Source organism: Bos javanicus, chromosome 8, assembly GCF_032452875.1.
Source record: "Bos javanicus breed banteng chromosome 8, ARS-OSU_banteng_1.0, whole genome shotgun sequence".
In the NCBI taxonomy this organism is placed as follows: Eukaryota; Metazoa; Chordata; class Mammalia; order Artiodactyla; family Bovidae; genus Bos; species Bos javanicus.
The window spans coordinates 6,004,691-6,031,455 of record NC_083875.1 but is presented as its reverse complement, the minus strand read 5'-3'; the positions used below and the strand labels follow the sequence as shown (position 1 = coordinate 6,031,455).

Genomic DNA, 26,765 nt, shown 5'->3' with positions numbered 1-26,765 from the left:
CTTCTCTTTTCAGATGTCTTTGGAATGTGGGTGATAATTTGAGTGTTTTCATTGAAGGCGCTTCAGCAAGTCACTGTTCTTGTCGCAGGGCTCCCCCTGGTGGTGATAATAACCACAAACGGGGCTCACCCTGGGCGCCTGCTGTGGTGGGAGACACAAGGGAGCCTAGTTACACGAGCCCCTCCTCTTCTAGTGGTGGCCCCATAAAGAGAAACTGACAGCTGCGGAGAAGGGTAGGGGAGGGTGGTCCAGTTCTGAGATGGGTACGTTTCTGGGCATGTTATGTTCAGCATGGAGACCACAGTGAATAATTCTGTATCATATACTTGAAAGTTGCTAAGAGACTGGATTTTTTTTTTTTAACATATAATGTGGTTTTACTTATTTGCTTTTTTTTGCCTGCATCTGGTCTTAGCTGTAGCACGCAAGCTTACTGGCCCTGCCACATGTGGGATCTTAGTTCCCCGACCAGGGATTGAAACTTCATCGAAGGGTCCCCTTCATTGCAAAGCGGGGTCTTAACCCCTGGGCCACCAGGGAAGTCTCAAGAGAGTAAATCTTAAATGTTCTCATCACACACACATGAGACTGTAACTGCTCAGCGATGGATTTGTTAACTATACTTGTGCCGATTCTTTCTCAATTCATGCATATATCAAATTATTACGTTTTACACCTTGAACTTATTAAGTGTCCTGCATAAACTTGCTGTTTAGTCTCTCAGTCATGTCTCTTTGTGACCCTGCAGACTGTAGCCCACCATGCTCCTCTGTCCATGGGATTCTCCAGGCAAGAATACTGGAGTGGCTTGCCATGCCCTCCTCCAGGGGAATCTTCCCGACCTAAGGATCCAACCTGTGTCTCTTACGTCTCCTGCGTTGGCAGGTAGGTTCTTTACCAACATAAGTGAAGTCGCTCAGTCGTGTCCGACTCTTTGTGACCCCATGAACTGTAGCCTACCAGGATCCTCCATCCATGGGATTTTCCAGGCAAGAGTACTGGAGTGGGGTGCCATTTCCTTCTCATGTGGCAATTTAAATGAAAGCAATGTGTTAAACAAAACAAATCTTTGCGTTAGAGAACCCCAAGCCGAGTAGCGGAGGATGCCCTGCCCACAGGACGCCGGCCCTTACCTTCCTATGGCCCCAGAGCTGGTTCCCCTTCATGCCGTGACAGTCGTACAGAGTGACAGGGCTGCTGTGGGACACGGCATCGAAGCAGAACTTCCGAGTGTGCAGGGGCTCGCCTGGCCGGATATCCTCTCTCCAGCCGAAGGTGAAGAGCTGATAGAGCGACAATAGCAGAAAAGCAACGGTAAGCGCAACTCGGAGAGATTCGCGAGCAGGGAGAAGTGTGTCTGTCAGCAGTGAAGAACTCCTGGCTCCTGTTTTACAGGAAAATAGCTTGGTGTGGGGGTGACAGAGGTGTTGAGCAAGCCAGGATCCTTGCGCTCTGTGGCTGCACAGGGAGCACCGTTGGCCCAGGCTGGCCAAAAAAACAAGTTTCCAGTTAGAGAGAGAGACACAGAGGGACAGAAGGAGGGGAGAAGGTATTTAATGATGCTCTTTATCATTCTTTTCTGTTTAAATTGTTTTTTGTTTGCACCAGGTCTTAGTTATAGCACGTTAATTCTTAGTTGCTGCATGCAGGATCTAGTTCCCTGACCAGGGATTGAACCCGGGTCCCCTGCATTGGGGTCATGGAGTCCTAACCACTGGACCACCAGGGACATCCTTTTACATTTCTCATTTAGGTAAAAAATTAGTGGATTAAATGTTCCACGTTCGTGCGTGCTATGTCGCTTTAGTCGTATCCAGCTCTTTGCAGTCCATGGACTTTAGTCCACAGCTTCTCTGTCCATGGGATTCTCCAGGTAAGAATACTAGAGTGGGTTGCCATTTCATCCTCCAGGGGATCTTCCCAACACAGGGATCAAACCTGCGCCTCTTATGTCTCCTGCACTGGCAAGAAGGTTATCACTAGGGCCACCTGAAAAGCCCCAAATGCTACACATTGAGCCTAACTGAGCAGATTAACTGAAAAAAGACTAGGAGTAGGATTGCGCTGGATGGATGCTAGCAAGTTGACAATTTTGATTTAAATGAAAGCTAAGTTTGATGTAGTAACTGATAAGCAAATTGATTTCCTGGGGTTGATAAGAGTAATCCTGCCGGGCAGTGTCAGAAGTTTGGGACTGTGACTCCCAGTAAGAGATACAGTTTACTCACACACGGACCGCTCCCCTCATCCCCAACCCCCAGCTGAATAGAAGTTTCATGGAACATTTATCCTCTTTGCATTTAATAGATTTTTAATTGCATTTAATTGTGTCTGACTCTGTGACCCCATGGACTTTTGCACTCCAAGTTCCTCTGTCCTCCACTATCTCCTGGAGTTTCCTCAAACTCATATCCTTTGAGTTGGTGATGCCATCAAACAGTCTCATCCTCTGTCATCCCCTTCTCCTCCTACCCTTGGTCTTTCCCAGCATCAGGGTCTTTTCCAGTGAGTTGGCTCTTCATATCAGGTGGCCAGAGTATTAGAGCTTCAGCTTCAGCATCAGTCGTTCCAATGAATATTCAGGGTTGATTTCCTTTAGGATTGACTGGTTTGATCTCCTTGCTGTCCAAGGGACTCTCAAGAGTTTTCTCCAACACCACAGTTTGAAAACATCAGTTCTTCAGTGTTCGGCCTTTTTTATGGTCCAACTCTCACATCTGTACATGACTACCAGAAAAACCATAGCTTTGACCATACAGACTAAATTGACTAAAATTTGATTTTACAACGTGTAGATTGAAAAGTACAATTTCTGTTTCTATCAGGAAAGGGTATTTTCTTGAGTTTGAGCTGAACAACCATTTGAAGGGTTCAGTGGGAGAAATCCTTAAGTAAGTAGGAACATGGACTAGATCAGCCCTTGGGCTTCTTCCAGTTGTAACATCTCAGTGAGTTTGTGTCATTTTTATGACAGGACTTGTATGGGCCTCACTGTGAGGCCAAGCTGTGAGTCCAAAACGGAGAGCTGTCAGAAGGCCCTGTGGATGTAAAAACAAGCACAGTGCTGAATTCCGTGCAGACAGTAAGTACACTTGGCTGAGACCAGGCTCTGAGATTATCCCAGTTTTGGGGTCCTACCTGGGCGAGAAAATGCAGAGAATCTGGCAAAACTCCAGGGATGGCACACAAAAACAGTTACCTGGTGGGGAAATGGCAGGTGTCCAGCACAATGATCCAGTGTTACAGGTACATCTATTCTTTTTCAGATTCTTTTCCATTATAGGTTATTAAAAATATTGAACTTATTTCCTTGTTGGTTATCTATTTTAATTTATAGTACTGTTTATATGTTAATCCCAAACTCCTAATTTATACCTTCCCCCACATTTAACTATAAGTTTTCTTTTTGTCTGTGAGTCTATTACCATCTTGTCAGTCAGTCATTGCAGTTGTTCAGTCGTGTCTGACTCTTTGTGACCTCATGAACCGCAGCACGCCAGGCTTCCCTGTCCATCGCAACTCCCGGAGTTTACTCAAACTCATGTTCATTGAGTTGGTGATGTCATCCAACTATCTCATCTTCTGTCGTCCCCTTCTCCTCCTGCCTTCAATCTTTCCCAGCATCAGGGTCTTTTCAAATGAGTCAGTTCTTTGCATCAGGTGGCCAAAGTATTGGAGTTTCAGCTTCAGCATCAGTCCTTCCAATGAACATCCAGGACTGATCTCCTTTAGGATAGACTGGTTGGATCTCCTTCCAGTCCAAGGGACTCTCAAGAGTCTTCTCCAACACCACAGTTCAAAAACATCAATTCTTCTGCACTCAGCTTTCTATATAGTCCAACTCTCACATCCATACATGACTACTGGAAAAACCATAACTTTGACTAGATGGACATTTGTTGGCAAAGTAATGTCTCTGCTTTTTAATATGCTATCTAGGTTGGGCATAAATTTTCTTCCAAGGAGCAAACATCTTTTAATTTCATGGCTGCAGTTACCATCTGCAGTGATTTTGGAGCTCCCCCAAAATAAAATCTGTCATTGTTTCCATTGTTTCCCCATCTATTTGCCATGAAGTGATGGGACCAGATGCCTTGATCTTAGCTTTGTGAATGCTGAGTTTTAAGCCACCTTTTTCACTCTCCTCTTTCTCTTGCATCAATAGGTTCTTTAGTTCTTCACTTTCTGCCATAAGGGTGGTATCATCTGCATATCTGAGGTCATTGATATTTCTCCCAGCAATCTTGATTCCAGCTTGTAATTCTTCCAGCCCAGCATTTCTCATGATGTACTCTGCATATAAGTTAAATAAGCAGGGTGACAATATACAGCCTTGATGTACTCCTTTCTCTATTTGGAACCAGTCTGTTGTTCCATGTCCAGTTCTAACTGTTGCTTCCTGACCTGCATACAGGTTTCTCAAGAGGCAGGTCAGGTGATCTGGTATTCCCATCTTTTTAAGAATTTTCCAGAGTTTGTTGTTTCCCACATAGTCAAAGGCTTTGGCATAGTCAATAAAGCAGAAGTAGATATTTTTCTGGAACTCTTTTGCTTTTTTGATAATCCAGAGAATGTTGGCAATTTGATCTCTGGTTCCTCTGTCTTTTCTAAATCCAGCTTGAACATCTGGAAGTTCACGGTTCAGGTATTGCTGAAGCCTGGCTTGGAGAATTTTGAGCATTACTTTACTAGCGTGTGAGATGAGTACAGTTGTGTGGTAGTTTGAGCATTCTTTGGCATTGCCTTTCTTTGGGATTGGAATGAAAACTGACCTTTTCTGGTCCTGGGGCCACTGCTGAGTTTTCCAAATTTGCTGGCATATTGAGTGCAGCACTTTCACAGCATCATCTTTCAGGATTTGAAATAGCTCAACTGGAATTCCATCACCTCCACTAGCTTCATTTTTAGTGATACTTCCTACGACCCACTTGAGTTTGCATTCCAGGATGTCTGGCTCTAGGCTGGTGATCACACCATCGTGATTATCTGGATCATGAAGATCTTTTTTGTATAGTTCTTCTGTGTATTCTTGCCACCTTTCTTAATATCTTCTGCTTCTGTTGGGTCCATACCATTTCTTTCCTTTATTGTGCCCATCTTTGCATGAAATGTTCCCTTGGTATCTCTGATTTTCTTGAAGAGATTTCTAGTCTTTCCCATTCTGTTGTTTTCCTCTATTTCTTTGCATTGATCTCTGAGGAAGGCTTTCTTATCTCTCTTTGCTATTTTTTGGAACTCTGGAACCCTTTTCTCCTTTGCCTTTAGCTTCTCTTGTTTTCTCAACTATTTGTCAGGCCTCCTCAGACAACCATTTTGCCTTTTTGCATTTCTGGTATTGGGGGATGGTCTTGATCCCTGCCTCCTGCACAAAGTCACAAACCTCCATCCATACTTCTTCAGGCACTCTGTCTACCAGATCTAATCCCTTGAATCTATTTGTCACTTCCACTGTATAATCGTAAGGGATTTGATATATAATTGTAAGGTCATACCTGAATGGTCTAGCGGTTTTCCCTACTTTCTTCAACTTAAGTCTGAATTTTGCAATAAGGGGTTCATGATCTGAGCCAGTCAGCTCCTGGTCTTGTTTTTGCTGACTGTATAGAGCTTCTCCATCTTTGACTGCAAAGAATATAATCATTCTGATTTCGGTATTAACCATCTGGTGTTGTCCATGTGTAGAGTCTTGTGTTGTTGGAAGAGGGTGTTTGCTATGACCAGTGCGTTCTCTTGGCAAAACTCTATTAGTCTTTGCCCTGCTTCATTCTGTACTCCAAGGCCAAATCTGCCTGTTAATCCAGGCGTCTCTTGACTCCCTACTTTTGCATTGCTATCTTGTTCATGAGTATATTTGTATCAGTTTTTTCAGATTCCACATATAAGTGACATCATGTGATATTTGTCTTTCTCTGTCTTACTTCACTTAGTATGATCTCTAGGTCCATCCATGTTGGTATAAACGGCATTATTTCATTCCTTTTTATGGCTGAATAATATTCCATTGTATATATGTACCACTTCTTTATCCATTCGTCTGCCAGTGGACCTTTAGCTTGCTTCCGTGTCTTGTCTATTATAAAAAATGCTGCTATGAACATTGGGGCGAGTGTATTTTTTTGAATTAGAGTTTTGAAATACCCACATGACCATGTTGGCTCTTAACCTGAAAGCTCATCATATTTTCACATAACCCTTAGAGGATGGAGTTCAAACTCTTTAAAACATAAAGAACTTTCCACCTTCTGACCTTTACCATGTTTTCCAACTGCATCCCTTCCCCTTTAGTTTATGTTCTAGCAATAGTAAAATATTTATAAGTTGCTAAGAGAGTAAATCTTAAAAGTTCTCATCACAAGGAAGAAATTCAGTAACTATGTTTACTTCCAGAGGTCAGGAAGATCCTCTGGAGAAGGAAATGGCAACCTGGTCCAGTACTCTTGGCTGGAAAATCCCATGGACAGAGGAGCGTAGTAGGCTACAGTCCATGGGGTTGCAGAGTCGGACACGACTGAGCGACTTCACTTCACTTTATGTTTGGTCCCTTGTATAGCAAGGAGATTAAACCATTCAATCTGAAAGGAAACCTGAATTTTCATTGGAAGGACTGATGCTGAAGCTGAAGCTCGAAAACTTTGGCCACCTGATGGAAAAGACCCTGATGCTGGGAAAGATTGAGGGCAGGCAGAGAGGGGGATGACAGAGGATGAGATGGTTGGATGGCATCACTGACTCAGTGAACATGAGTCTGGGCAAACTCTGGGAGACAGTGATGGACAGGGGAGCCTGGTGTGCTGCAATCCGTGGGGTTGTAAAGACTTGGAGACAACTGAGCAACTGAAGAACAACAACAACAAACTATGTTTGGTGATGAATATTAACTAAACTTATTGGGGTTATCATTTCATAATAGATACAAATGGTGAGCCAACATGTTGTATAACTGAAACAAATCTTACTGTATGTCCGTTAGACCTCAATGTAAAAAACTGTAGTTCCTTGCACTAATCAGGTTGTATGTATTTTCTCGTCTATGGCTTTGTTCATGAGAGGCCCTCTGGCTGCAAGGCCCACATTCACCAGCCAGCTCACCTAAGAAGCCATCTCTCTGAACCCCTCCTTCCCTCCCACCCCCACCTTATTTCATCATGCTTGTCCGTTTATGTTTCTGTAACCTTTACTGGTCAGTGAGACCCCAGATGGCAGGAGCCATATCTTCATCTTTGTGTTTCCAGCACCCAGAACAATTCATGACATTTAATTCATGTCCAATAAAATTTCTATTGCATAAATAAAAACTTGAACTCATTATATAACAGAAAGTGCACTGGAATAACTGTCAAGAGGAACTAATTATAATTAGTCTTTTCGGTTTCTCAAATAAATTTGTTTTGTTTGTGTCTAATTATTAATACAGCAATATCACCAATAATTAATTTTTTGAGCTTTCAATTTCAATGATTCTCAGCTCAGTTACCTATTATTAGAATAACAGTGTCCTGGCCTATAAACTTGTCATGGATTAAATTTTATGTTATTTAAACTTCACAAATCTTGGTACCGTAAGCAGTGCGGGTACCAGTGGCTGTGACTGGTTTATCCATTTCCCACTTTGTCGCTTTCCTGATTCTATACCTGTAGAAGGCAGAGCTGAAGGGCGCTGTGGTCCTTGCCTTGCCTTTCAGTACCCAGCTGGCCTGCAGAAGTGGGTGGGCTGGCCGCTGCCATGCTTCAAGAGTCCAGGCTTGTGTGTGCTTCCATAGACAGCGATTTCTTTTTACTTTCTTACCGTTTCCTTTCCTCTGGTTGTTGTTTAGTCGCTAAGTCCTGTCCCATTCATTTTTGATCCCACGGACTGTAGCCTGCCAGGCTTCTCTGTCCATGGGATTCCCCAGGCAAGAACACTGAAGTGGGTTGCCATTTCCTTCTCCAGGGGATCTTCCCAGACCAGGGATTGAACCCACATGTCTGGCATTGGCAGGTGGATTCTTAACCACTAGACCACCAGGAAAGCCCTCTCCAGGGTCTTTGAAACGCTCTCTCCTGCCACATAACTTATCCTAATTGTCACACGGAACCAATCAGCCACTGACTGGTCTCATTTCTGAGACCTGCAATCCTGTGCAGTCGTGTCAAAGCAGAAACAGGCACACATCATGCAGGTACCTGATGGTTTGGAAAGCTTTGGGCTGCTCCTCACTGACAAGAAATATTCAGATTTTATTCAGGTTCCCTGCACAGTACCTCCTGAGTTGTTTTCAGCCTCAAAGTCCTCATTCTTGAAGTACATTGATGTTAGTTTCTCCACTTTCTTCTTTGAAGTGAGACTTTAAAACAGATTCATAATGATATATAAGTTAGACTTCTTGGTTCTGATGTTAACGTGGTGTGCACAATGTTGCCCGAGTCTGTATTGTATTACTCAAAAGCACAAAGCCTTGGTTGTCGCTAAGTCATGTCTGACTCTTGGTGACCGCATGAACTGTAGCCCTTCAGGCTCCTCTGTCCACGGGATGCTCCAGGCAAGAATACTGGAGTGGGTTGCCATTCCCTTCTCCAGGGGATCTTCCTTCATTGAGTAATAAATATATATTGAGTATAAATCGTATAAAATGAAGAGTTAATTACTGGAAAAGAGGCAGTTTGTGATGTTTGAACCTCCACGTCAATATACAGTGATACGTGTTTCAAATAAGATTGACTTTCACCTCCTGTCAACCTTGTTTGATCGCCTTGTTTTCGGAGACTATGGGGAATGGAAATCTTTTTAAAGAGCTGGGACAACCCTGAGGGATGGGATGGGGAGGGAGGTGGGAGGGGGGTTCAGGATGGGGGACACATGTACACCCATGGCTGATTCATGTCCATGTATCCCAAAACCCAGCACAATATTGTAAAGTAATTAGCCTCCAATTAAAATTTTAAAAAAAGAAAGAGAAAGAGCTGTGTTAAGTGGTCTTTGTTCCTCTTAGATAGCTGTCTGCTTATCTAGTGCTGCCCTCTGGTGACTACTTCTTGAGTTACATGCCACAGGTTTTTGCAGTTTGGCCTGGCCCTCGTGGCTCAGCAGTAAAGAATCCACCTGCCAATGCAGGAGACGGGGGTTCCATCCCAGGGTAGGGATGATCCCCTGGAGAAGGAAACGGAAACCTACCCTAGTATTCTTGCCTAGGAAATCCCATGGACAGAGGAGCCTGGTGGGCTACAGTCTATGGGGTTGCAAAAGGGTCAGACATGACTTAGTGACTAAAGGACAAGGGAGGACTGAGTATGCAGTATAGCTGGCTTTATTTATATTTATTTTCACCCATCAGATAAAGTTGCAGCCCAGAGCATATTTCACTCTAGCACATTCCCTGGGATGGAGATGTTAAACCTGATCCGGTCATTCAGGTATGTCTGCGTCCTTCACAACCAGCTGGACAGGCGTGTCTCCTGGTCAGGCTGAACAGACACAGTAGAGAGGAACTGAACTCAACAGAGACAGGGGGCATTTCCTTCTGGCACCCTCCTTTTCCTTTTTGAAAATGTCCTTTCTCCTCTAGACGCCAGCCTTACCAAGTGGCCGTGAAGCCTTCTCTCTTGCTCCCAGGCTGCAATCAGAATTGCTTCATGGAGGAAACGGGTGGACACTGTCCCCTGCCCTGGTCACAGAGGATACAGATCCCCTGGAGAAGGGGATGGCTACCCACTCTGGCATTGTTGCCTGAAAAATTCGATGGACAGTGGAGCCTGGAGGGCTACAGTCCACGGGGTCGCAAAGAGTCGGACACGACTGAGCACTAACACACGCAGAGCATAAAGAAGGCAAGTCAGCTTCTGCTGATGGTCCACAGCTGCCAGTGAACCTCAAGCTGCAGGGCCTTCCTTAAAACCCACCTGACACTGTCCGTAGACGCAGGGTGTATTTGCGAGCGTGTGTGCTCAGTCGTGTCTGACCCATTGCGACCCCTCGGACGGTAGCCCGCCAGGCTCCTCTGTCTGTGGATTCTCCAGGCAGGGATACCGGAGTGGGTTGCCATTCCCTTCCCCGGACAACCTTCCCCACCCAAGGATGGAACCTGGGTCTCTGGAGTTTCATGCATTGGATTCTTCACCACCGAGCCCCCCGGGGAAGCTCCCCTCAGCACAGTCCCTGGTTTAGGCGTTGATGGACTTGATTCTGGGCTGTGCTCTGGACTTGGCTTAGAGCAACTGTTTTCCTAGATCGGCTGCTCTGCACTGGGGCGGGGCAGGAGAGGGTGCACAGTGGGGAGAGGGGAAGGATGACATGTCCAGCCTCATCACACCCAATAACTCTTGGAGATCCCAGGCTGGGCGAGGTGGGGGCTTCTACTAACTTAGCATTAGTTAGTTACCAGACATACTCCTTTAGTCTGTGTGATGAGTACATGAGGGTGTGCGGTTTAATTTCTTATAGTTTCCTGTTTGAAAGATTTTATAATTTAAAAACAATAAAAAGGGGCAGGCACAATTCTTCCCCTGTCTTTCCTGTTTTACAGGTGACTCGGGGTGAGGGAAGCCCCTTACCAGGACTGTCACATTTCAGAGGTGGTCAGGAACCACACCTCACTTAATAAACTGAGTTGCTCTGGAATGTTGTTTTCAAGCACAAGCAGTAAATAGTCTTAAAGTAGGGCTTCCCTGCTTGCTTGGTGGCTCAGTGGTAAGGAATCTGCCTGCCCGTGCAGGAGATTCAGGTGTGACCCTTGGGTCAGGGAGATCCCCTGGAGGAGAAATGGCAACCAACTCCAGTATTCTTGCCTGGAGACGCCCGTGGACAGAGGAGCCTGGTGGGCTACAGTCCACGGGGTTGGGTCGGACACAACTGAGTGACTAAACAACAGCAAGTCTTAAAGCATCCCATGTGGTCCACGCTGGGGTGTTCCTGCCTCTGAGTTATCCTTTGTGTGTAAGATCACAGATTGCTGCTACAGTGACAGGTGTATGTAAAGTAAGCTGTTCAAGCAGCCAGAGGGGGAGATAAGATTAGAGAAAGTCACAAAAACGGACAGAATCACCAAGAGTCCTTCCATAAAACCATGGAATCTGCTCGGGAGAGTTGTATAAACACCCTACAAACTTTTCATGGTTTGAAAGCTATCGTCCTGGGAAAGGAAAGAGAAGACTAGGGTCACCATCAACATCTCTTTACCATCCTTTCTATTCTTTTCTTTTTTTTGAAACCATGTGGCACGCGGGATCTTCGTTCCTCGACCAGAGATTGCACCTGTACTGGCAGCAGTGGGAGCATGGAGTCTTAATGACTGCACCGCCGTGAAATGCCAGCATCCTTTCTTTAAAGCCCATTTGAATACCTGATCTCAATGGATGACCATGACTGTCCTGAGAGGACGTGGAAGCCAAGAAGGGGTTCCCTTGACTGCAGAGCTAGGTGGTGACCTCCCAGGCCCCTGTAGAGACTTATTCCCACACTGTCCCCTGCCTGTACCAGCCCCCCACCCCAGTCCCAGGACGCACCTGCTCATGAGACCAGGTCCTCTCAGAACCGTCCTTGACACACACGTCCAGCCTTAGCTCGGTCCCCGTGGCTCCGTGCTTGCTGTCCACACAGAGGTTTGCTGCCACGTTTCGAAGCTGTGGAGAGAAGGAAGGATGAGGATGCAGCTGTTCCTGACAATCCTGGTGGAGATTCAGCAGGGATTTTTTTTTTTTTTTAATTCCACGATGATTGGATGGTGCCTTAAATTCATATGGAGAGAAACTGGAGAATTAAATATCACATGGGCCAGTCTACATGTCAAAGAACATGAGAAGATTGGACTGCAAACCGCAGTGAGACTCTGGGTGAAACTGCAGTCTAGAAACAAGGACACAGAGCTCATGACTTCTGTAAGATGGGAGATTTTTCCTTTCAGGTGGTTCTTTAGCTCATAACTGGTCATCTTCCTGCTTCAAAGCATTGTCTCCTATCGCCACGTTAGCTAGGTTAGCTAGGAGAGAGCTCCAGAATGAGGCAAGTGTCGCGGGTAGAAGGTGTGAGGAGGAGGTCACTGTGTAGGGGTTCACCTGACGCCCCCTGGTGGCCTGGGATGGATGTGCCATCCAGTGAGAGTTGGACCAAAAAAAGGCTGAGCACCAAAAAAATTGATGCTTTTGAACTGTGGTGCTGGAGAAGACTCTTGAGAGTCCCTTAGATAGCAAGGAGATCAAACTAGTCAATCCTAAAGGAAATCAACCCTGAATATTCATTGGAAGGACTGATGCTAAAGCTGAAGCTCCAGTTCTTTGGTCACCTGATATGAAGAACTGACCTATTGGAAAAGACCCTGATGCTGGGAAAGATTGAAGGCAGGGGGAGAAGGGGTGACAGAGGAATAAGATGGTTGGATGGCATCACCAACTCAATGGATATGAGTTTGAGCAAGCTCTGGGAGATAGCGAAGGACAGGGAAGCTTGGAGTGCTGCGGTCCATGGGGTCACAGAGTCGGACACAACTTAGTGACTGAAGAGCGACAACAAGAGAGTATTAGGAAAATGGGAAAGACAGTGACTATTGGTGCACTCCTTGACTGGATGAAGATTCTCTACCCCAGGGGTCCCCAACCTCCAGGGTCTAGTTCCTGATGATCTGAGGTGGAGCTGATGTAGATAATAGAAATAAAGCGCACGATACATGCACTGTGTTTGAATCATCCCCAACCACCTCCCCACCGGTCTGTGTAAAAACCATCTTCCACGAAACTGGTGCCAAAGAGTTTGGGGACCGCTGCTCTACATCATGTAGAGGGACTTTGAAAAGTTATAGCATGAGAAAAAAAATGACTTAATCATTCTTTGCAAATATTGTAGTAAAGAACTGAATGGACTTTCCTGGTAGCTCAGCTGGTAGAGAATCTGCCTGCAATGTGGGAGCAAGATCCGCTGGAGAAGGGATAGGCTACCCACTCCAGTATTCTTGAGCTTCCCTGGTGGCTCAGACAGTAAAGAATCCATCTGCAATGCCCGAGACTTGGGTTCAATCCCTGGGTCAGGAAGATCCTCTGGGCATGGCAACCCACTGCAGTGTTCTTGCCTGGAGAATCCCCATGGATGGAGGAGCCTGGCAAGCTACAGTCCATGGGTTCGTAAAGAGTCTGACATGACTGAGCGACTAAGCACAGCACTAAGAACTGAATAGTTAGGGGTGGGAAAATGGTGAAAAGTATCAACAGCAGAAATGGTAACAGAAAAAAGTCTGGACATGGATGCATCCCCATGTCAAATCTTCCCGCCCAGAGCCTCCACTGGTCCTCCTGCCACCAGCAGGACCACCTCCTGTAGCACAGCTGGTCAGTGTGTATAGCCACTGAGGTGTGCGTGCTTAGACGAGTGCGAGGACCTTGGTCCTTTTCACGTCTTTACAGGGTCCTGCATTATAACAGTCCCTTTAGGTCCTGCTAAGAATGGAAACAAGAACAGGATCTACCCGAGGCATCATTTTAGTCACAATTCTTTTGCCCAGAATGAGTAGATAGGGAGTCTCTCCAGTAGAGAATGATGCCTGAATGGGGCCTGATCCTACTGGGCTGGGGCAGTGAGGCAGAGAGGAGGTTATGTGACGTACTGGATATCACAATCAAATAAGTGATGCTGGGACACAGTGTGGTAGGCACATGGGCTGTTTCATTTCCACTTACTTAATTTTTTTAGTTTTTATTTATTTAAATTTGGCTGCCTTGGGTCTTTGTTGTTTTGTGCGTGGGCTTTCTCTAGTCGCAGTGCACAGGCTTCTCACTGCAGTGGCTTTTCTTGTGGCTTCCGGGCTCTAGAGCTCAGGCTCAGTAGTTGTGGCACACGGGCTTAGTTGCGTGTGGATCTTCCTTGACCAGGGATGGAACCCGTGTCCCCTGCACTGGCAGCCAGATTCTTAACCGCTGGACCACCAGGGAAGTCCTCCACTTACTATAGGAGTCCGTTTAGTTCAGTTCAGTTGCTCAGTCGTGTCTGACTCTTTACGACCCCATGGACTGTATATAGCACGCCAGGCCTCCCTGTCCATCACCAACTCCCAGAGTTTACTCAAATTCATGTCCATTGAGTTGGTGATGCCATCCAACCATCTCATCCTCTGTCATCCCCTTCTCCTCCCACCTTCAACCTTTCCCAGCATCAGGGTCTTCTCAAATGAGTCAGTTCTTCACATCAGGTGGCCAAAGTATTGGAGTTTCAGCTTCAGCATTAGTCCTTCCAATGAAAACCCAGGACTGATCTCCTTTAGGATGGACTGGTTGGATCTCCTTGCAGTCCAAGGGACTCTCAAGAGTCTTCTCCAACACCACAGTTCAAGAGCATCAGTTCTTCAGTGCTCAGCATTTTTTATAGTCCAACTCTCACATCCATACATGACCACTGGAAAAACCATAACTTTGACTAGACGGACCTTTGTTGGTAAGGTAATGTCTCTGCTTTTTAATATGCTGTCTAGGTTGGTCATAACTTTCCTTCCAAGGAGTAAGCATCTTTTAATTTCACGGCTGCAATCACCTCTGCAGTGATTTTGGAGCCCCCCAAAATAAAGTCAGCCACTGTTTCCACTGTTTCTCCATCTATTTGCCATGAAGTGATGGTACCGGATGCCATGATCTTAGTTTTCTGAATGTTGAGTTTTAAACCCACTTTTTCACTCTCCTCTTTCTCTTGCATCAAGAGGTTCTTTAGTTCTTCTTTGCTTTCTGCCACTATAGGAGTAGAGGCTGGTATAGGGTTGTCAGGAGGGAATCAAGGCGGTGGATACCAGATTCCTTATTCAGGAAATTTGGCCACAATTAGGGTTCACCCTCTGCTGCTGGACCGGTGCTCTCAGGTGTCTGTCCATGCTGACAGGGGATGTGAAATCATGGAGGACACAGGGTGACAGTTCTGAACCTGGTTTGGCCTACAGACTTCTCCGAGAAGCCACGGAGAGCTATGGACACTCTTGCAAAAACAAAGGAACTGGAAGTAGACACACACAAGCACTTTTGTATTCACTTTTCTGGCTGCCATAGACTCCACATATGAACCCGGATGACAGAAAATGCATGCCACCTCCACATACATTCCACAAAGGAATTGCCTCCCTTTTTTTCTTCTTTTTTTGGCTGCGCCACACTCATGGTTGGCTTTCCCAGTGGCTCAGTGATTAAGAATCCGTCTGCAATGCAGGAGACTTGGGTTCCATCCCTGGGTCAGGAAGATCCCCTGGAATGGCAACCCACTGCAGTGTTCTTGCCTGAAGAACCCCTTGGACAGGGGAGTCTGGGAGGCTGTAGTCCACAGGGTTGAAAAGAGTTGGAAATGACTGAAGTGACTTAGCACACTTGCATGCATACACAACATGTGGGATCTGAGCTCCCTGGCCACGGATTGAACCTGAGCCCCTTGCAGTAGAAGTCCCACCCACTTCCTCTTAGTTTCCTGGGAGATCCGGACGGGTAGGACATGAACTTGGCCATATCAGCGAGTGCCCCAGTCACTCCCAATTCCTTCACCTTTTCTCCACCTCCTCAATCAAGAGCCAGGGAGGAATTTCACTGTGGAATTTGGGGAGCCAAGCTTAAAAGAGGCATTTTGGGGGATCAATTCCCAGGTGTGTGATTGAGTTTATTGGGTGAAAGAGAAGCAGCCCGAGAGGTGGAAGTCTGAGCTTGCATCACTCTCTGGGGTCCAGCATCCATTAACGCCTGTCTGATCTCAACCAGGACCGGGGTTTCAGTTTCTTAAAGCTGCTCCACCGGGGGTTGCCAGACAGAACGCTGGGAAGAGCTTTCTTTTTATTCTTGGCCACTGAACTCACAGCCTCTCTATCCTTAGAGCTCTGCTGTCTGCTCAGTCACGTCCAACTCTTTGTGACTCCATGGACTGTAGCCCACCAGGCTCCTCTGTCCATGGGATTCTCTAGGCAGGAATACTGGAGTGGGTTGCCATGCCCTCCTGCAGTGCATCTTCCCACCCTGGGATCTTCTACCCTGTGTCTCCTACAGTGTCAGGTGGATTCTTTACCCACTGAGCCATTTGGAAAGCCCAGTGTCAACTGATGGCAAAGGCTCCTTCAGGGCACTCCTGTTCCCACTCCTGAGTCCAGGTGGAGGGAACAGCAGCTGCTGTTGGTTTATGGCCACGTGGCTGCAGAGGGACCAGCTGCACGGGCTCTGCTCTTGGAAGAGGAGGATGTGAGGCAAAAAAGGATGTGGGCCACCCAGCGAGGCTGGGCAGTGGATCTGCCAGTCCTGCCCAAAGCTGTCAGAGTGCCTGGTTCTCTTTCTAAATGCTGTGAATGTGTAAGGGCTCTGGCAAGGGGTAGAGGAAACCATCGTCTGAACTCTCAAACGTTCTAAACTCTCATCCAAATGGCATCTGTGTAGACACTGGGATAAATGGCTTTGGAAACCAAATTTCAAGTTCCAAAGGCATAATTGTCCACATCTGTGTAAATTTCAGCCCCTCGCTGTGCCAGAGAAGAGCCACCGAGAGTCCAGCACAGGATGAGGTGGGCACCTGCACTCCAGCCTGTCCATCCACTCTGCTCACGCCCACCTCTTCAATTCACACCCCATCCTCGGCTCACAAACATGGCTCCGTCACAGTGAGCTGGTGAGTAAAATCGCACCAGAACAGACCCTAATGCTTGCTTATACTTTTGAATAAAGTTTTCTTTCTAAGGGAAAGTAGACAAGAAAAGAATGCAGATGATTTCAACTTTTCCACCATGGGCTCGTGTATCTGCAGCTAAAGGAAAAGCAGTTCACACAAGCACACACGAACACACACACATACACACACATCTAGGACAGGGTCACTGATTCATCTGGGACAGAAAAGGGCATTTTCCTGCTCTGTTCCTCCAACATCCAGCGTGGAGACTCAGCAGGACGAAAATCACCTCAGAGGACCAAGAGACTTGGAGCAGGATTAGAAAGTGAGGCGGTGCTTGACTAGGAACAGGAGAAAAATGGGGCCAGAGGGACTCGGGACGCGAGACAGGATTACAGAGATCTCCTGGGGCGAGGATTAGGAGGTCTGGCGGAGTGAAGGCTGTTTTAGGTCAGCAGGAGAATGCCGGCTCATCTGGAACGTGCGCTTTCCCTCCCCGACAAGGGAGGTTTTATGAAGAGGCTGGAAGAAGGGGCACAGGGAATAAACATCGAGGTGGCTGGCAAGTGGGGACAGATAATTCAGTGGGTAGTCAAAGAGAGACCAGCTCAGCAGGAGTGGAATTTGCTATCGCCCTTTCATAGACTTGGGGTTTTTAAGTGAGAAGTAGTGGGTTCATGATTCATTCAACAAACATTAAGTAAGTACCTGGATGTCCCAGGGACTATGCTAGACATTGTATACAGTGGAAAATAAAAGAGGATTTGTGGATGAAATGGTATAGATGGTGAAAAGGTACAGTCTTCCAGTTATACAATGAAAAGCTTCTGGGAATGTGACCTATAGCATGGTCATGACAGTTACCCATTCTGTGTTGTATGTGCTAAGACAGTGGGTCTTAAATGCTTGCATTGCAAGAAAATTAGTAATTCCACGGTGACAGATGGTAACCAGACTTATTGTGGTGATTGTTTTGTAATAGGTACGAATATCAAATCATTATGTGGACACCCGGAGGTAAATAGATTATGTTGTTGCTGTTCAGTAGCTCAGTCATGTCTAAATCTTTGCGACCCCATGGACTGCAGCACACCAGGCTTCCTTGTCCTCCACTATCTACCAAAGTTTGCTCAAACTCATGTCCATTGAGTCAGTGATGCCATCCAACCATCTTGTCCTCTGTTGCTCCCTTCTCCTCCTGCCCTTGATCTTTCCCAGCATCTCTTCTCCAATGAGTCAGCTCTTTGCAACAGGTGGCTAAAGTATTGGAGCTTCAGCTTCAGCATCATTCCTTCTAATGAATATTAAGTATTGATTTACTTTAGGATTGACTGGTTTGATCTTCTTGCTGTCCAAGGAACTCTCAAGAGCCTTCTCTAGCACTACAATTCAAAAGCATCAATTCTTCGGCACTCCTTATGGCCCAATTTTCACATCCATACATGACTACTGAAAAAACCATAGCCTTGACTATACAGACCTTTGTCGGCAAAGTGATGTCTCTGCTTTTCAATACACTGACTAGGTTATAGGTCAATTATATCTCAGTTTTAAAAATTCAGAAAAATACATTTGAATTCAACCTCCTCAGAAAAGTCTGTCCCCTCCTTTGAAAGCACATCTAGTCCTTTGTCATTCCCAAAGTTCTGACACGTGAGGACCAGTGGTTTCTAAGCCTTCTTCTGGCAGGGTGTCCTCACTGGGCTGGGTGGGTCTAGGGGAGATGAAGGTCCCCAGGTGGGGTCAGGCAGAGACGTCCATAGCTTGACTGATGGGCTCCAAAAACTGTTGTTTCGTGATTCTTATTCCTCAGTGATTGACAGCATTTCTTTAGATCCCATGGTGCTGTGATCATTTATTTTTCTCAGTCTCGGAAAGCTGTGCTCTTTCTTGGTCCCCACAGCATGCTGTAGCACAGAGAGAATTTTGCAGGCACCTCTGCTGCCAATTGAAGAAGGTGATGGCACCCCACTCCAGTACTCTTGCCTGGAAAATCCCATGGATGGAGGAGCCTGGTAGGCTGCAGTCATGGGGTTGCAAAGAGTCGGACACGACTGAGCGACTTCACTTTCACTTTTCACTTTCCTGCATTGGAGAAGGAAATGGCAACCCACTCCAGTGTTCTTGCCTGGAGAATCCCAGGGACAGGGGAGCCTGCTGGGCTGCCGTCTGTGGGGTCGCACAGAGTCGGACATGACTGAAGTGACTTAGCAGCAGCCGCAGCACTGCTGCCAATGCACTGGACAGGACCAATTTTCTTTCAGGGTCTTGCAACTTTTTTGATTTTTACTAGAAAAGCGGGAAAAGGATTTGTCTTCTGAGAGCTCATGAATCTCTCTTTTTTTTTTTTAATTCAGCTTTTGTCGAGGTATAATTGACATATAAAATTAGATATTTACCATATACATTGTGGTGAGTTAATACATGTATACTTTGTGAAATGATTTTTCTCGTTAATTAACACAATTATCACCTCACATATTTATCTTTTTTTTTTTTTTTCCTGATGAGAACATTTCAGTTCTCCTTGCTGCTTCTTGTTGTTTAGTTGCTCAGTTGTATGTGACTCTTTTTGACCCTATGGACTGTAGCCCACCAGGCTCCTCTGTCCATGGGATTCTCTAGGCAAGAATACTGGAGGGGGTTGCCATTTCCTTCTCCAGGGGATCTTCCTGATGCAGGGGTTGAACCCATGTCTCCTGCACTGGCAGGTCGATTCTTTACCACTGAACCACATCGGAAGCCTCTCCTTGCTTAGCTAGTGTCAGTTATACAATTCGGTGTCAACTGTAGTCAGTATGTTTTACATGAGACCCTCAGACTGCTGCTGCTAAGTCGCTTCAGTCGCGTCCGACTCTGCGACCCCATAGACAGCAGCCCACCAGGAACCCCCGTCCCTGGGATTCTCCAGGCAAGAACACTGGAGTGGGTTGCCATTTCCTTCTCCAATGCATGAAAGTGAAAAGTGAAAGTGAAGTCGCTCAGTCGTGTCTGACTCTTAGCGACCCCATGGACTGCAGCCCACCAGGCTCCTCCATCCATGGGATTTTCCAGGCAAGAGTACTGGAGTGGGGTGCCATTGCCTTACCTGGACCCTCAGACTGGGTTTGTCTTATTCCAGCCTTGAATGAGTGCTTCATTCTACTCACAGTGAAGCCCAGCACACATTAGGAGTGACCCACCAGTTGAACAATCTCTGCTACCGGACTCACATGACTGACCTCCGTACACACCTGCCCCAGATTGTTCTCACGTTGAGATCAGAAATCTCCACCTGGATGGCTCATCAAAGGGGCCGTGAGGGGCGTGGCCCTCTGCTGGTTGCCCTGGTAACCCCGGTGCAGGCCAGGTGTCAATCCCCCTATAAGGGGCGATCTCCCCCAGTCCCCACCCCCACGCCCACCCCACCCCGCCCGCCCTGCCCCGGGGCGGAGGCGGCCGCCCTGTCCTGCCTGCGCTCCACTGCATACAGTGCGGCTGTCTGTTGTCCCGGGACCCTGCTTCAGACAGGTAAGTTCCCCCTTCCATGAACCGCTGATGTCTCTGTCGCTGACCCCGGCTCTTCCTTCGGTCTTAAAGCTAAGCTTCTGGCTGCAGTCCAACAAATTGGCGGAGCAGCCAGGGGACTGAGGAAATGCCCACGAGCACCGAAATGTTGGGAAATGAGGACGGGGGCTGGCAGATTACCGTTGTAATCCCGCTGTGGTCATCCACTGACACGGGTCTCGAAAGCTAGGGGTGAGGGTGTACCCCAGGGTGCCATCCGCCAGTACTGGGGTCCTGTGATGGCGCTCCATGACGGCTGGGCACTGCCAAGAGTACAGAGAACCCCTAGACACCCTCAGGCTTGTGGAGATTCTGGCCGCCATGACAGTGGGGAAAGCGAAGTTAGACAGTAAGGCAGTGGACGCACCTCTGGGCATTTCTTTTAAAACTTTATTTATGGTTGCGCTGGGTCTTCCTTTGCTGCTCAGGCTTTCTCTAGTTGAGACAAGTGGGGGCTACCCTCTAGATGTGGTGCCCAGGCTTCTTAGGACAGTGACTTCTCTTGTGGCAGAACAGGGGCTCTAGGGCATGTGGGCGTATGTATTTGCGGCTCCCAGACTCTGGAGAACCGGCTCAGTATTCTGGTGCATCGACTTACTTGCTCCGCAGCCTGTGGGATCTTCCCAGATGAGGGATCAAACCTGTGTCTCCTGTGGTGGCAGGCAGATGCTTATTCACTAAGCCACCTGGGAAATCCAATTGCCTTTTTTTTTTCACTTGCTGTGCCAAGTCTTAGTTGCAACATGCAGGATCTAGTTCCCTGACCAGGGATCGAACCTGGGCCCCCTGCACTGGGAGTGAGGAGTCTTCGCCACTGGACCACCAGGGAAGTCCCAGGCCATTGCTTTTTATTTTAAGAACGGCCACAGGTGCTGAGCAAAGGTTAACTTAAATGTGGATTCCTGTTTCTCTGAAAGTGAGGCATATGTATTAATGATGCTGGGAAAGATTAGGGTAGGAGGAGAAGCGGGTGACAGATGTTCAGATGGTATTACCAACTCAATGAACATGAGTTTGAGCAAACTCCAGGAGATGGTGAAGGACAGGGAAGCCCGGTGTGCTGCAGTCCATGGGGTCACAAAGAATCGGACACGATATAGCGACTGAACCACAACAAATGTATTAATATACAGTGGATGATACGTATTGTTATTACTGTTATTTGTTTAAACTGAACTGGCTATTTAGAAAGTAAAAACAGTACCTGAAAATGGCCAAAATAGGAATCTTTTGGCATTCTGAAACTGGTTTTTGCATATGCCCGTAGAGGAAGTTGGCTTTCTGGAAGGAATGGGTGTTTGTCTTCATGTGCCTTTGAGATGTAAATGATCTACCTGTGCTCTAGGTAATTTTAATCCCTGAGAGTGAAGAAGAAGAAAGAAGAAAATAAAAAAGGCCTCTTAAAACTCTAGCTGGAAAACTGTGAGATGTCTTTGTCTGTAAAGATATACGCGTGTCTACGTGTCCCTTCTAATTATGAGGTATCTCTGCCTCCAAATGGCATTGCCAAGATTGCTTTGTGTCTGAGCTCTGTTTATTTGCTTGACAGAAATTGCATGCTTACATGAATTCTCAGAAATAGAGTGAATTTCAGATTCATGTGATCTGAGAAATACTCAGTACTGAATCGATATCTGGTATTGAAGCTACTTAAGCTTGTTGGTTTGATTAATATAGACATATCTTTTTCTAGTCATCAGTGTTAACACTTTCGTTCAAATGAAGATTTCCCTGTTCAAATTACTGGCATTCTTTCTTTCTCCTGGCTGGACTCTGATGCAACCACTTCTGAGTAATAGTTGAAGGACCGGATATCACAGAAGCAAAGAGGATGAGGAGGGTTGAGGGTGGAAGTCCCAGGAATGGTTTCTTCTGGAAGCGGTCAAAGGAGAAGTAGTCAGGAAAATAAGAGGAAAACCAGAGAGGTTTTCCAGAAGTGGACAGGGCTGGGGGTCAGCAGGGTCAAATTCCTTAGTGAGGTCAAGCAGGCTGAAGGTCTGGGAGGGGCTGTTGAACTTGGCAGCTAGGAAATTTTCAAGATCAGTAAAGGAGGAAAAGGGAGGTCAACCAATGGAAGCTTCTCTTCCAAGAAACTGGACTTCGATGGGAACGAGAAAAAGCAGAATTAAAACAAAACAACCTTTCAGGGTGAGTAGACTTGAGGATAGAAATATAAACAAGCCCCGCCCCAGTTCATCTGAGATGGGTTAAAAAAGTGAGGTGCTTTTAGAAATTAAAAGTGGCAGATGGTGGGGAGGGATAAAATAGGATTGGGATTAAAATATACACGCTGCTTCCTTGGTGGCTCAGACAGTAAAGAATCTGCCTGCAATGTGGGTTCGATCCCTGGGCTGGGAAGATCCCCTGGAGAAGGAAATGGCAACCCACTCCAGCACTCTTGCCTGGAATAGCCCATGGACAGAGGAGCCTGGTGGGCTACAATGCATGGGGTTGCAAAGAGTCAGACATGACTTAGTGACTTTCATTTTGATTTTAGAAATTAAAAATGGCAGATGGCGGGGAGGGATAAAGTAGGAGTTTGGGATTAAAATGTACATATTACTGTGTATTGAAGAGATAATCAATAAGGACCAACTGTAAAGCACAGGGAAAACTCTACTCAATATCTTGTAATATCCTATAATGAAAAGAATCTGAAAGAGTGTGTGTATGTATGTGTGTATATATATATATATGAGAGGTGGGAATACATGTGTATGTATATATATCTGAATCCCCTTGCTGTACACCCAAAACTAATATTGTCAATAAACTACACTCCAACACAAAATTTTAGAAAACAGCTTATAAATTCAAAGCACTGACGACGCCCTCATTATCCTTCTAGGACCTTCACTGTGGAAGGTTCTGCCTCGTGGTCATGACACCATTTATGCTCTCGAGGATCATCCCCACTAATTGCTCCATGCCAGTGGCATACAGTGGCTGCTGGCAGAGATGACTGTCTCCTTTCCTAGAAATTAAGCCCGCAGAGATCATCTTCCCATTGCACGCACATTTTCCTCTTCTGAATTCACCATAAATGTAATTGCTTTGGCCTCTCTCTCGTGCCCTGGGACCTACTAGAACCACTTGTTTCGGAAGCCTAGCTTACATTACATAAGGAATTGAAGAGCCCACAGCACAAACACCACCATAGGGCTTTCAGATTTAATGTATGTGCTCTGCTCCAAATAGTCTATTTCTAAAACTGTGTCTTGCGACTTGAAGTGAGGGACTGTGAATATTGTTTGTGAAATATATCTAGTGTCAGAACTTTCAGATGACGGGTTAGTTGCCAAAAATGATTCGATTTGCACAAATAGATGAGGAAAATTTGTGTAAATTAGCCACTTCTAATTAAGCAACATTCTCGGACAGAAGGAAAAGAAATGAGAATACCTATACCTCATACTGGGCTTCCCTGGTGGCTCAGTGGTAAAGAATCTGCCTGCCAATGCAGGAGCCACGGGTTTCATCCCTGATTTGGGAAGATCCCTTGGAGAATCAAATGGTAACCCACTCCCATGTTCTTGTCTAGAGAATCCCATGGACAGAGGAGCCTGGCAGGCAACAGCCCATGGAATCACAAAGAGTCAGATATGACTGAAGCAACTTAGCACGCATCAGTGTTTTTGCCTGGGAAATTCCATGGACAGAGGAGCCTGGCGGGCTACAGTCCATGGGGTCACAAAGAGTTGGACACAACTTCACAACTAAACAACAACAATGCTTCATACTGAATTAGGAGCTTTCACAACTGTCATTTCACTTCTTCATCTGCACCACTGCCGTGAAGTGCGTGTGCTTCCAATTGTTACTGAGATTCTGGGAAATTACATGGTTTGTCCAAGATGATGCAACAGGTAGATGGCAAGCAGGATTGGTACCCTCATCTCTGATCCTAGATCCTTGCTCTACCCACGCAATGGGAATGGAGAGAATTAATTCACCAGAACAGTGCAATTTGGGGTGGTACGTTGGTGGCAAATGCTTTACTGAGCCCAAGGGATGCATGGAGATGAGAGATGGTTGTGAACCCTTGAGTTTAGAAGAGAGCTCTGTCCTGGGTGGGGTTGGAGTCTGACCAAGGAATAGAGGCTGAAGCAGGGTCAGCAATAAGACCCCTGTAATGATTGCTTGGTTAAAGTGCTGGCAGCCCAGGGATGGACAAGTGACCATTAAATCATCTAGGCCCAGGGCTGAAGGGGACAGCTGTTGGCCCACGATGCCTGGACTCTGGGCAGGGGTTGGGGGGCTTCGGGAATCAGAGGAGTCACAGATTATGGGGAGGAAGCATTTCCTGACCTCTGCACGAGACTCTAGATTTCGAACCTAGACTCTTAAAATATAACATTTTCCAAAAAGAAAACTTAGAAAGCTGCACAACTGTGGTGACTTTATCCTGATCTACACCGTCAATGAGGAAATACCTCCTTTTGTGTCCAATGAAGCTGGGTGTATCCTTTGTAAAGCAGAGAAGATGGAACAATTTTGATCTTTTGTACGCCAGAAATGTGAAGGCAGACTTTTTGTTAAAGTCTAAAGAATAGCTTAGGAGATGAAAGGACTCACGTGTGCCCTGGTTTTCTCCCTGCAATATACAAAACTCAGATGAGTAAATTAAAGCTGAACAGAAAGAGGGCAAATGAGACTTGAAGGAAAATTTTTTTGGAGAGTTCAAGACTTTCTACAGGAAAACTCAGGCTTCCCAGGTGGCTCAATGATAAAGAATCTGCCTACCAGTGCAAGAGCCACAGGCCAATCCGTGGAAGATCCCCTGGAAAAGGAAGTGGCAACCCACTCCAGTATTCTTGCCTGGAGAATCCCATGGACACAGGAGCCTGTCAGGCTACAGTCCTGGGGTCACAAAGAGTCAGATACAGCAACTAAGCAACAACAAGGAGTCGCTTGGGAGATGCACAGATTCTCTCGTGCCCCGGTTCTCTCCCTGCAATATACAAAACTCAGAAGAGTAAATTAAAGCTGCATAGGAGGAGGGGAAATGAGACCTGAAGGAAAGTTTTACAGGGAGAGTTCAAGACTATCTACAGGAAAAACTGCCTAAAGAAGATCTGAAAGTCAGCAGGGAGTCAGAGTATTCTGCAGGGAGGAGGAGTCTACAGGAAGACCACGTCCCACGCTGTCAGCTGCACCATCCGTGCCTGTGAGGGGCTTCTAAGCGGAGATGCTGCACTGAAGGCAGTGCCTTCTGGAGAAGGTGGTTTGTGTGCCCTGGAGGCATCATGGCCCCGTGTCAGCTGAGACTGTGGGAGGAAACTGCAGACTGGTTATCACCATGCCTGCTGCACCGCCGCTCGGAGCGCACACAGGGCCATCTCCCCAGACCTGGCCCCTAATCCCTTGACATTTCCCATCCCTGTTGTTTCCCCTGGAGTGATATTCTGCTAATAAAAACACTCCCGTCAAGACTGCTTTCATCTGAGAACTGCCAGTAAATCTCAGATTTGCTCCAACTCTGTTGTAATCTTGAAAATCCACTTTCAACATTATTCTTGAGAATCCAGGTCACCATAGGCAGTGAAAATAAAACAAGTTTTTAGTGCTTGAGAAATGACTCATGGAGCATGGTGTCTAGATAAAACAGTTCTTCCTTTGAATTCAGTTCAGATCATGGAAATGTGGACAGGTTTAAAAGCTTGTCTAATAAAGGGATGCTAGGCTTTTTTTTTTTTTTGTATTTTTTTTAATATAATCTATCACTTTCTGTTTTTTATCTTAAAAAAGTCCACACTCCCTTTTGTTTATTTTGTTGTCACTTCTCACTTCTTGAATGTGCTTATTTTTATTTTTTCTTATTTATTAATATAAACGTTTTAAGGCTGTGAACTTCTCTCTGCATACTGTTCTAGTTATATCCTATGGGCTGGTGTGTAGCCCTTTCATTATAGTTAGGTTTTTATTTATAGATTTCTATAATTTTGGCTTTCATTTCTTCTTTGGTCCAAGAATTATTTGAGAAGGAGGTCATTAAAATTTCCTGGGTATAGAGGATTTTTTACATTGATTTGTTTTCTAATTTACTCTTTATTTTACTCATTTCATTGCTTTGTGATTAAAAAGTTATCTGTACTATTTTCACCCAGAAAGTGTATTTGTTAATAATTTATCATGTTCTAGTATATAGATAAGTTTTGTGAATGTTCTTTGAGCATTTAAAAAGATGAACTATTTTAACTCTATTTCTGACTGTGCTGGGTCTTCATTGCTGCATGCAGCCTTTCTCTACTTGTAGTGAGCAGAGGCTACTCTTCATTGCAGTATGCTTGCTTCTCATTCTCAGTGGCTTCTCTTGTTATGGAACACAAGCTTTAGGGTTTTGAGCATCAGTAGTCACTGTGTGGGCTCAGTATATGTGGCTCAGAGGCTGCAGAGGACAGGCTCAGCAGTTGTGGAACATGGCTTAGTTATTCTGTGGCATGTGGAATCTTCCCAGATCAGGGATCAAACCTGTGTCCCCTGCTTTGGTAGGCGGATTCTTATGCACTGCACTACCAGGGAATCCAAGATACAGAGTTTAATTTGTAATTAGATTGAGTTATTAATTTCATTACTTAGGTTTTCTCTATCCTTCTTTATTTTGGTTCCTTTGATGTGACTTGGACTTAGGTGAATTAGTCTCACC

The 26,765-nt window shown here is 46.0% G+C and overlaps 1 protein-coding gene across 1 annotated transcript in view; it reads right to left on the bottom strand.

The window, feature by feature from the left end:
• The window catches only part of LOC133252389 (polypeptide N-acetylgalactosaminyltransferase-like 6), a 247,159-nt gene that overhangs the window by 20,034 nt on the left and 200,360 nt on the right, over positions 1-26,765 (bottom strand). The window contains exons 6-7 of the mRNA XM_061424934.1: positions 11,479-11,595; positions 1,134-1,283 (exon numbers count right to left, since the gene is read on the bottom strand). Coding sequence (XP_061280918.1) covers positions 1,134-1,283; positions 11,479-11,595 — 267 coding nt within the window. The remainder of the gene's footprint in view (positions 1-1,133; positions 1,284-11,478; positions 11,596-26,765) is intronic.